The 12225-nt window shown below is 39.6% G+C and overlaps 1 protein-coding gene across 5 annotated transcripts in view; it reads left to right on the top strand.

Moving 5' to 3' along the window:
• Window positions 1–12225, top strand: part of AP2B1 (adaptor related protein complex 2 subunit beta 1) — a 109827-nt gene that overhangs the window by 58176 nt on the left and 39426 nt on the right. For 4 of the 5 annotated variants that reach the window (XM_020902318.2, XM_020902317.2, XM_070478664.1 and 1 more), the window contains exons 15-17: window positions 8692–8733; window positions 9473–9619; window positions 10288–10433. In XM_020902318.2, the coding sequence (XP_020757977.1) occupies window positions 8692–8733; window positions 9473–9619; window positions 10288–10433 (335 nt within the window). The remainder of the gene's footprint in view (window positions 1–8691; window positions 8734–9472; window positions 9620–10287; window positions 10434–12225) is intronic. The other variant, XM_020902319.2, reaches the window with a different exon arrangement.

The following is a 12225-nucleotide window of genomic DNA, read 5'->3' as shown; positions in this document are numbered from 1 at the left end:
TCTTTGCAACCCCATGGACTGCAGCACGCCAGGCTTCCCTGTCCTTGACCATCTCCCGGAACTTGCTCAAACTCATGTCCATTGAGTCAGTGATACCATCCAACAATCTCGCCCTCTGTTGTCCACTTCTCTTCGATGTTGTTTTTTGTTTTTTTTTTTAAATATCCAGGCTATTTTAATTTTGCAGCCAAGACTGAGAATATTGAGCCAGGTGAAGTTCCAGATGAAGTTAGGTAGAGAGTTAAAAAATTTGTCTTTAAGCCAAGACAGTGATTTACACAGAGTTATATTCTGGTAAGTCTTGGTACCTCCTACAGAATAGTCCTCTCTGAATTTACCTTTGTTCTGTCCCTCCCCACCTCACCCCTTACCCCCAACTCCGGGGCATTTTCTTGCTGTGATTTGCTGTTAGGTGATCCAGCCTATCAGAAATCGGCCAAAGGTTGAATTTGACCAATTTAGATTTAGTTGCTCATTCCCAGGGTTCTTTAACCCTTGCTCATGGTCCATAATTAGACACTGAAAATTGTCTTGTATTTTAGATTATCTATCCATTTTCTGTTCCTTCGTCTTAAAACTTGAAATTCACTAGAGGATAGTATTATTCTTCCGTTTTCATATCTTGGTGAACCTCCCATTAGATTCTATTTGCCCTCTTTCATCATCACATTTACAGAGTTTTGAGATTTAGTGAATTGTGACTTGTAGAGCTGTCGTTCAGGAAATACCTGTCAGTTAATTCGTTCATGATTGTTATTTATTACAGCCTGTCTGAAGGCTCCAGCCTTCATCCATCAATAACAGTGACTCATAAACCAGAGTGAGCTAGGTATGTAGCTGTGACATAAAAGAAACACACTCGTGCACACCATTCCTCCCAAGTGATTCTTAACATGGTGTTTTTTTGTGTTGTTTGGCTTGTTTTCTTGGGTGTTTTTTTGTTTGTTTGTTTTTTCTTTTTTTTTTTTAGAGGTAGGTCTTTGAAAACGGTTGAGTTTCCCTGGTAGCTCAGCTGGTAAAGAATCCACCTTTAATGCAGGAGACCTGGGTTCAATCCCTGGGTTGAGAAGATCCCCTGAAGAAGGGAAAGGCTACCCATTCCAGTATTCTGGTCTGGAGAATTCCATGGACTGTATAGTCCATGGGGTTGCATAGAGTCGGACACAACTGAGCGACTTTCACTTCACTTTACCTTTGAAAATCATTGATGTGGACAGAGCTTCAGATTTTAAAAAATGTTTCTGTATCACTGGACTTAAATAAAAATGGATTTCTGATATACTCTTCTCTTTCCTCCTTAGTTTTTTCTTGTCCTTTAGCATATTCTCTTTTGCTTAAAACATAGTTTCCTTCTGTTGGTATAAACTAAACTGTCTGCTTGATGTGGAAAGAATTTCAGTTAATGAAACTTAGGAGGTTGATCATTTCTATGTGTAGAGCAGTGTAGTATACTATTTCAGTGTTATCGGGGGTTTTGCTTCTTTGTTTGAGAAGCTGTATGGGTGTCTTTTGATGCCCCAGCTACCGAATCTGAGAAACTGCTCATCCTGGGTAGTGTAGCTTTTCTGACAGCGCAGACCCTTCTGGTTTGGTGTAGTATGGGAGGTGACCCGGCACCCATGTGTGTAAACCTTGCATACACGTTACATGGATACAGCATGTGCTGTTGAGTGTGATCTCTCTAAGGAGCACTGAGGTGATAATTGAATCTTGATTATTTGTTTCCATTATTTTCAGACTGTCAGCAGAGACCTTGGCTAAATTATGGCCTTCTTTTTATCCAAGGTGCTGTGTGTTACTCTGTTTAGAAAAATGGTGCTATTGTATATCAAGAATGGAAAGGAAACATTATCCAGAGTGCCCCTTCTCTGTGCTGACAGAGGGTTTCCTGCCAGAGAAATGTGCTCGCAGTGTGCCCAGCTAGAACAGAGTAGGAGAGAGGAGAAACTGCCTTTTCCAGACTCCAGTGTATGTTTTTCCAGAACATCCTGTTTCTTACAGGTTGTTACCTTGCAGATATTTTAACTCATGCACAATTATAATAATGATTTTGAGGTTTCTTTAGCCCATGGGAAATCCATGCTACATCTTCATCTCTCTTCCTCTGGAATAGATTTGCTGTGATTTCAGAACTTAAGTTTTAGAGTTGGAAGTGTTGTGGAGAGAGCTTTGTAAATTGTAGCCTAGTTTTGCCTGGTAAATTCTTAAGTGGCTTTTTGTAACCACTGTCTCTCTTATCATTGCATAGATTTTGTGAAGGCTGGCCTCAGGCAGTTTGGGGAATAATTACCAAATACCGAGTGCTGATCTCTGTGCTAGAACTTTTATAATTTCTAATCCTCAAAATAAGTCTGCAGGGTAATTGGTATTGGGTCTCATTTGACAGATAACTGAAGGACACATAGCTAACAAGTCTCAGTCAGAATTTTGAACCCAGGACTTTTTCAAAACTTTAAAGTTTATACACACCTTCAGTGTCCTGTGGTTCCTGCAGTTTGTTATTGTCATCTTCCATAATAGAGTCCGGTCTCACTTAACTTTGATCCTTCTCAGACTGGAGTACACAATCTCTGGAGCACACAGCAGAGCATAGGGTGCATCTAAACCTGCAGGATAAACCTGGTTTCTCATCTTGTAGTGTTAAGTTTTACTCTATGGCAAGCAACAAAAACACACCATAGGAAGGCTTAGAATGTAAAATTGTATGAATGTTTTAAGATAAAACACAAGACTTGCTTGCCCTAGGCCTTTCCATGATATACCTCCTAAGTGCCCTGTATGTGAATTTGAGCTAGTTTACCACTAGGAGGCACTTGAAAGTTTGAGAAAGACAATAAAAATATTCATTAATGAGAAGAAGGATTAGTTAAGTTTATACATCTGTCTCCCAGCAAAAGGACTAAGATTGCTTAATCCTATCCTCTTTCAAGTAGAGCCACAAAATCCTGTGTTCCCAGCTATTTGGTGGTGAGCTATGATATAAAGCAAGTACTTTCAAGGCAATAAAATGATGCATGGGGCATTCTTGTGATGAAAACTCACAGTCAAAACCACTCAGGCAATACATTCAGATTCTAGAAAAAGCTTTGGCTTTGGTTGGGAATAGAGGGGATGGGGCCATTTTTTCCCCTTAATTGGTTCTATTCATATGTCTTGGCAGTGTTGATGGAGATAAGGGTACTCTCAGCAGTTAGTGAAACAATTTTGTCAGCCTTCTGTTTTGTGATAATTTTCACCAGTGAAGTGATTCATTTGAGAATTATCTCCCCAAGGAATAATAGTGCTGCTTATATGGTTAGTGAAACATTCAGTCACTCAATAAATATTTGAGTGCTTATTCTATGTCAGGCTCTATTCTATGTATTGGGAATGTAGTTGTGAACAAGTACATAGCCAGATAGTAATTACTGCAAAGGAAGATGAGGCCAGATACAGAGCTGCTCCTGTGGACTTTTACTACATTGAACGTGGCCATTCTAGGAACTTCTTGTCACATTCTGTTCCCTGTCCCATCTCAGAAAATAATCTATTACATCACCCTCTTTTTCTGTTGATACAAGACTTTTTTTTTTCCTTCAAGCTAAGGAGTCTTCTGATGATTTTGTATAGTCTCAACTCCTTTATGCTATTCTACATCAAGTCTGTTCTGTTCTCATCATAAGTTTGTCTAGTAGCTTTGGCACAGTTTCAGAAACTTTTCACTGGTTCAATTAATTATATTTTTTGGTGCTTTTCTAAATAGCTTTGTGAAAAATCAAATTAAAATTTGCAGCCTAACAGCTGAAAACCATACTTTACCTTGGAAATAGTGTGTGCCTACTAAAACCTAAAACTAATAGGAAAAACACAGATTGACATTTTTTATGACAATAAGATTTTGGTATAAGTTTTGTTTATGATGGGAATCATTATGTACTGTTTTTACATCATTCTATGTTGATTCCTGCCTAGCAGAGCTATCGGTAAACTGTATGCCCTGAAACATTTCTTAGACTCTCTTCAATTAAATCAGTTCTGGAAAGTGTCAAATAAGAGGTAATAATTCCAGAAAGGAGCAAAGAAATGTGTGAGCTTAAGATCTCTACCTCTTATTAAGAGAATGTCTTCAGATTCTCAGAAAGCTACATAGTTTCAGAAGCAGACAGGCATACTTTAGACTGGTCAGATGGACCTTGTCAAGGGGACTAACCCAGATCAGTCTTTGTGAACATTTATAGGGTTTTGTGTTTTGTTTTATTTTCAGTCTACTTGGTGGCCACGTCAAGACATCCTTTTCTTAGAGTCTGACAGACTTGTTGCCTTACAGAACCTCAGTCTTGAGTTCTTTTTTTGTACTTCTACTATTAAAACATGTTGCCATTGGATGAAGGAATTTCCTTTTGGTATGCGAACTCAGCTCTCAAACTTTTGACTCAACCAGGTTCTGGAGCAGAACTCTTGTATCCGTGCTGAAATCTCTTTAGCCCATAAATTAAAATAAGTCACCATGAAATCACTGCTCTGCATCCAATTACTGAATGAACAAAGAAACAATACATTATTATGTAGTTCAACATGAACTGAGCTGTTCAGCACTAATTCAGACATGCTGAAGCACCCCACTCTTTGGCAGTAGCCAATATTAGTGTTACTGTTAATGTGCCATTTAATGTGATTTAGATTAGAGCCTGGGGAAGCTTTACCACTAGCAGAAATTTTAGACATGGGTATCAACTACAGACCTTTAGGAAAATTCGGTTTAATTTGCAGCATTTAAAATATTCTTTTCTTGAAATTGGTACCTCTCCTTTCTTCATCTTCCTATATACTGATTTAGTTGGTCTATAAAAAAGTGTTAGTTGCTCAGGCATGGTTGCTCAGGCATGTTTGATTCTTTGAGACCCTGTGGACTGTAGCTCACCAGGCTCCCCTGTCCATGGAATCCTCCAGGCAAGAACACTGGAGTGGGTAGCCATTCCCTTCTCTGGGGGATCTTCCCGAACCAGGGATAAACCTGGGCCTCCTTCACTGCAGGCAAATTATTTACTGCCTGAACCACCAGGGAAGCAAGTTGACATTACTTCCTTCATGGAGAAAATAGCAGCCTCATTAAGGCAATCCTGGGAATAATGGGAAATAGCTCCAAAAGACCACTTAAAACATATATAGCATTTGAGATTAAAGTCATACCTTACTTTTCACTCACCTCCCCTAGCTCACTGGATAACAGATATCACTGAATTTTTACAAGTGCACTTTGATTGATTTTGTACCTGACCTGATTAGAAAGTATTACCAGACAGATGAATCTTGTCTGACTCAGGGTAATACCAGCAACTGAACTGAAACATTAGCGGCTGGTTCAGGCTAACATGACAACAACTTTGCTTTGTTTACTTCGGCTTTCTAGCCTCCCTGCCCCACCCCTACCTGCCCCCCAATTAATATCTGCCTCAACCTGCTTGTCACTGTAGATAGGAGAGGCCCTCACTGGGGAATTGGCTCCTATCCTTGATGACAGCTCCCTATTACTCTTTGTCTGTCACTCTGCTGCCACCTGTGTCATATTTTCAGAGGAAGATGACAGCCTCTCTCAGAAACTTGTCAGTCAAGAGGAAGGCTGCCAAATAAAGTCTGAATAAGCTATAGTTTTGCTAGTTAGAAAGCATACTGAAATTGTCCTTTACTTGTGCTCTGTGGACATAGCCCAGTTAGGTGAGCCTTTTTATTTCTGGCTATGTGTCTCTAATACCCCTTGCGTTCTGTCTCTGTAAGATCAGAGATCTTGAGTCTGAGTTGCAGGTCAGGTGTATCTGATCAGCTGAACATAAATGGAGGATTGTCAGAATTGCTTTTCAGTTTCTCTTATATGGTTTTGAATAAAATTTGACAAGCAGCATGGTGGGGGGGGGGAGGGGAGTACATTTAGATCCTGTCCAGCTGAGATAATACTCATATAATGCTCAAATATAATAAGAATGAAATCTAGGAAAATAAGAGCTATAAATGGGCTTTTTTTCCTTTGGAAATAACACCACTAGTGAGTGTGTTTTCTCAATACCTTTTATTGAATTTAGCATCTTTGATAATATTGCTTTTTCTCTTCCAGTGTGTTTTTTCTTTCTTGCCATCAAGTCCCAACTAGGTCCATAAAGAATTCCATCTCTTTCAAACTTGAGTTGTGAGATAGCCCAGAAGGGAAGATAATGGCTGTGGAGAGAATGTGTAAGCCCATCAGAAAGACATAAAACCAGATCAAAACCAGCACTGGGACAAATGAGACATTCTGCATCATTGCCTTCCTTAGAAAGGGCTTTTCTTTCTGCTCAAGTTCTAGCTTCCTTTTCAATTTAGGAGATAGCTCCAAAGTAATTTCTAAACTGATAACTCTTTTCTGACTCCAGATAATAGTTAATTCTCTAAGGCAGTGGTTTTCAACCTTGTCTGTACATTGGAATCACTAGGGCAACTTTTTAAAATTCTGACGCCCAGGCTACACCTCAGAACAATTAAGTCACTATGACTAGAACTGAGACTTGGGCATTAGTGGTTTTAAAAGTCCCCTTCCCCTGATGTGCCACAATCCATGGGATCACAAAGAATCAGACATGACTTAGCAACTGAACAACAACTCGCCACACTGTACACACAAAGGTGGTTGATTCCACTTTGTCTTTAAGGTTGAAAGCCATCGTTATTAGAACAAAATTGAGATTGTTATTAATACTCTTAGAAAGTTTGACTCTTAATCTAAGAAGCCTCCAAGTTTCATAAGGAGAAATTGAAAACTAAAGACCTCCATAAGCAGCTTGCTTTTGCAAATTTGTTTTCTGTGGCTTCTTTCTTTTTTTTACACCTATCTACCCTGTGCTCAAACCTAATTAGACTGCTCATTCTTGATCATGCTTTTATTCCTACTTTTTAACCTTTGTTCGTTCTGAGAAATAACCTCTCCCGTTTTTGCTTTCTGTAATTTCACAAGCATCTTTCCATTATCCTTCAGCCAAAAGGAGGCTCTTCTCTCAGGAACTTTGCTTTTTTTGTGTTAGCATGTTCTGTATGGTTTTGCACTCGTGTTTTATTTTTCTGCTAGTTTGCAAAGCCTGGATCTGGTTCGTCTATGTATTCCCCTCATCACCTGGCATCTTTACATTCCCCATCCTACCTTTTCTCCAACAAACGTTATGTAAGTGTGTGTTTGAATGAAAGGACTCTCATGCTCCGGATGTGTGCTGTTCTAGAAACAGGGAGAAGGCAGATGTGTAATGTCCTTTCTGTTTGCTCTCATGTTTCCAGTTACTCAGAGTCTTGGTTGTGGTGACCTTTGCATCTGTCTGAGCCTGTGACTTCTCCTCCCAGGTCCAACCACTACATAGTCTTCAGAAATCAGATTTTGGAAGTGTTGACTCTGAGGTTTGGAGTGCTCTGTAGCTTAGTGCAAAGCAAGCTTATTTGTGCCAGTTAGGCAGCACCTGCCTGGGTGGGTTTTTTTTTTTTTCCTGCCATGCTGGAAACAGAATGTTGTCATAAGTCCCATTATTTTTCAATATATATATTATTTTTGAGATTTGACAACTCAGTTTTATGTATCTCTTCACTGAGAAGATAATAAATCCTCTCTCTCAAATCCTGAAGATAGTAGTTTTTTTAAAACACATCGGTAGCATCAAGCTCTCAAAGTTTCTATCAACTAAATGACAATAAAGGAAACTGTTTTGTAAAGCAGACAAGGCATTTGGTGATTCAGAGATGAATTTTAGATACACAGGGAGAACAAGGGAAGCAGCAGTGTGAAATTGTAACACAAAAAAAGTGGCGTTTGCCTTTTCAAGGGTACCATTAGTTGCATGTATGTATGTTTTATGTTTCTTTGTGCTAGCTGTTTTCAGCTTCAGTTCTTTTACTTTTGTCCTGAAATTCAGGGTGAATTATATCAGAGCCCTGGGGGGTGGGGGAGGCAGAGCTAAGACCATGTGGAATTATTTTCCTGTCACCAAGCTAATTACGTTAATCTAATTCTGTAATAGCTGACATCCTTTTAAATAATCTACTTCAGAGAAATCACAGCATTTCTCCTTAATTGTACTGGCTGTGAGAGAAAGTTGAAAAATGGCAAGCCTTCCCACTTCCTCCCCAGGTAGGATATCTTCCTAACTCAGCTGTTGCTTTCTTAGCACAGTTCTAAACTGAAAATCTCTCTTGTTCCAGCTGTAATATTTGGAGCTTGAAATCTCAGTTCACTACTGGTTTGGCCCCTACTTTCTCAGTGAGGCAGCAAGTTTTATAGTTCAAAGCACATTTTCATTTTTATTTTCTTTTTTCCCCCTCAAATTTCCTTTTAAAAAATTAGATGTATCCAAAACATTACTACCTGGAGATAGAGCTTCCTGGAATATGTAAATTCTTTAAATGCTGTTTGGGTTTGTGTCTGTGTACCCCAGTGGAAAGATTGGATCTGAAACATCCCTGAGGTGTCCCAGCTCCATCTTCTTTCCAAGTTTTCTGAAAACTCCCACACATCATGTCCCCTACTTAGTTCCCCTAGGATGTATTTCTGTGCAATCTAGAATTTCTTTAGCCTTTGGGAGTCAAGTTGAATAGCATGTGTTCCCCACAAACTTGGTAGAGCAATTTGCACATTCTGTATGGGCATCTAGTACTTAGCTAAATGAACTCTACCTTTCTCTCCTCTCTCTCCTTTCTCTCTTTCAGCTTGGCAGTGACCTTGGCGGGGGCATTGGAGGAAGTCCGGCAGTAAGTGCCCTCAGTTTTTCTCACCATGGGATGCGCTGCCCCCTGTTTGATGCCTTTCCTATGCGCACCTTCTCAGACCAGCCACCGCTGCTGCCTAGCCCTGTACACCAGAACCTCTGTAGCAGTGTTAAGAAGAGTAGACAGTAGTGTAGGCTTATTTAGACTCTTTGGGACCATACACCACATGTGCTGTAGGGGTGTCTTTAGGGATTGGCGCTCTGGTGTCTACTGAGTTCTTTGTCTTCCTGATGGTAAAGAGCCAAAGGAAATGGAACCTCCCATCTTGATGAGAGAATACCCTTATTCTCTTCTGTCATCTAGAAAGAGCTTGAGAGTCACTGGACTCCAAGTGAGACTCTCCTCGTAAAAGAATTGGGGAGTATGAGTATCCATCTCCCCCAGGAGAGTTTCCTGGGGATACTATAGGCCTTTTGCACAGAATCATGGAAGCTAAAATTGGAAACAAATAGAAAAAACTGTGGGTTACTGTTTTCCTGATCCTGCTGATTACTCTTTCTTGATAGAACTTCTAAAGAGTGTGTGTATCTTTTCAATGATGAAAAAATAACCATGATGATTTAAAGGAAAAAGAATATATGAATTAAATTCCTAAGAATATTGTAATTATGGTCTGTTCTTATTGATTTACCAACAACTATTAAAATAGATAGCAACATTTTAAGGACTGTTAATCTGTTCTTCCTGATCTCCCTGCTCCCCTTCCTTTCATTCCCTGCAGGTGGGACAGTCCTTCATTCCGTCATCAGTGCCTGCAACCTTTGCTCCCTCCCCTACTCCTGCTGTGGTCAGCAGTGGTCTGAATGACCTGTTTGAACTCTCCACGGGGATAGGCATGGCACCTGGTGGATATGTGGCTCCTAAGGCTGTAAGTAACACACTTTCTTAGTGGACAGGACCTGAATTATTTAACGTTTAACATTTGCATTACTCCTACTGATGATAAGTCCAAGGTTGGGGCCCTTATTCTAGAGAATTTACAAGGAACATGAATGGTGGCCTCAAACCTAGCAATATGAAGCGCCATAGCACCCTTATTAACCATTTTTATAATTAGACTTAAAATTGGAAATATTAAGTGTTTAGGTTTTGTTCTCTAGTTTAGAAATATTGCCTTGCTTGTCAGCACTGAAATCAATCTAGTGATCAGTCTAGTGATTTGAACTGTGTATCAGTTCAAAGCAGAGGGGAAAAGACATAACATTTTACTTCACTTTCCTTCTGCTCTCCTTTTCCATTGGTATTGCATGTGGATTCTAGAGTGCCATTGCTCAGACTTGGTTTTCATGCATCTTAGTGCACCTTTTTAGAGTTCTGATTTAGGTTAGTGTCGTTAATATCTTTCTAGTCTCAGCCTTGCTTGATATCATGCTCAAAAGGAAATTCAGAAGAGGAAGGGGAAACTCCTGTAAATGAAGCTTATTTCAGCACCTTAATTGCCTAATGAAGTGAAATCTTAATTTCATCTTTATTTACTCAAAAACAGCAGTGAGATGAATCCTGTCTGATTTCATTGGGCTTTATGCTGTGTTTTAGGTCTGGCTGCCTGCAGTAAAGGCTAAAGGCCTGGAGATTTCAGGAACGTTTACTCACCGCCAAGGGCACATCTATATGGAAATGAACTTCACCAACAAAGCTCTGCAGCACATGACGGACTTTGCAATTCAGTTTAACAAGAATAGGTAAGAAATCTGAGTTCCCCAGCTCAATCCTGAGATGGCCGTGTACTTTGTGTCTGACAAGTGAGTGTTCCGTTCAGCAGTGGGTAGAAACTCTTGTGTTGGCGGATGCCCAATGTAGACTGAGCGAAGGCTCTTGTATATCTCTTCAGTGGTCAGCTTTAACTCTGGAGGCCCTAGGGAAGTCTGCTGAGGAGGTTGTCCGTGTGGAATAAGGAAGCCAGGACTGACTGACTGCCATAAAGGATTCTAGAACTTGTATGTCTTTATTAACACAGTTTACCAAAAAAACACTTTTAGTTGAAACCCATTTATACAGTTAATAATAATTGTTTTGCATTTGAGTGCCAGACATTTCTGGGTACTAAAGCTTGAGTGATGAAACAAATAGTGTCTCAGATGTGTGCCCAATGTTTGTAACTTGGACTTCCCTGGTGGCTCAGCTGGTAAATAATCCTCCTGCTATGTGGGAAACCTGGGTTCTATCCCTGGGATGGGAAGATCCCCTGGAGAAGCGAAAGGCTACCCACTCCAGTATTCTGGCCTGTAGAATTCCATGGACTGTATAAACTTTTGTTTGACTGTCCAAGTCCATTGATTTTTCTAGGATATTCCCAGTGTTGACCAATGTTACTTTTTCCTGGAATAAGGTGTGCCCTTTCAGTGTGTGAGAAAAATGAATTTTGGTTCTCACATTTTGGTGAGAAAAATGAATGGACTTTGGCTGCTGTAAAAAATATGGAAGACAGTCTGCCTGTTAACTGAATAATCACATATAGGCAGACGGTTTGCTTTTAGCAGTGAATTCTCTGCCATAATAGGAAAGAGAGTTACGACAGATGAGAGCTTATTCTGCTTTCTACCTGCTTGTCTCCTTTTCCTCTCATTTTTGTCAGTTGTCATTTCTACATTTTATTCTTTCACTTTTATCCTCATCTTTGTTTCGTCTTGAGTTTGTGCTTGCTGCCAGTCCTTTTACTTACATCTCCATGATCATCTCTTGTATGTCTTCTAGTAGGTTCCTCAACAAGGCCTCAACAGTCCTTGAATTCTTACATGCTCAAAATCATGACTTATACGCTTGAAAATTCTTGACTCAAGCTCTTCGTTTTACTTCAGAGTCGTTTCTCATTTAATATTCCTGAGGAGAAGTTCATTGCCAGCATGGTTTTCCCTGTACCTATAAGTAATCTGATCATTCTGTTTGACTGCCCCGAGTTTTGAAGCCCAGTACCTTTTCTGGGAGGCTCCCTGTGTTGACCAGTGTTAGTCAGTGTTTCCTGGAGTAAGGTGTGCCCTTCCAGTGTGTGCCTTGAGGTCCTGTATCTCCGGAAGGTTTTCAGGGTTTGTGTGTGAAAATGTTCACATTTTCTTCTTTGGAGAATTATGTGTTTATTGACTTTGTCTGTTATATGTACTATTTTTCTCTCTAATATTTTCTTATCTATAAATATTGGAATATGTATCTCATGACCTTTTTTTAAATCCATTAACCACAGCACCATTATTAAACTCAAAAATTCTTTAATATTATTAAATTCTTTAATATCATTAATATTATTAAGTTCTTTAACATCATTAGCAGATTATTGCAATTCCCTAGTGTTGTACAACTTGTTTTATCTGAACAGGATCCCGTTGGTCCCCATGTATACCAATTAATTGATACGTGTCTTAAGTCTCTTTTAACCTATAGACTTTTCCTCCTCTCTCTTCCTTGAAATTTATTTGTAGAAGAAATTAGATCTTTTATCTGTAGAATTTCCCACAGTCTAGATTTTGCTGATTATATCTG

This window comes from Odocoileus virginianus, chromosome 17 (assembly GCF_023699985.2).
Source record: "Odocoileus virginianus isolate 20LAN1187 ecotype Illinois chromosome 17, Ovbor_1.2, whole genome shotgun sequence".
Taxonomy (NCBI): domain Eukaryota; kingdom Metazoa; phylum Chordata; class Mammalia; order Artiodactyla; family Cervidae; genus Odocoileus; species Odocoileus virginianus.
This window is presented reverse-complemented; position numbering and strand designations above follow the sequence as displayed.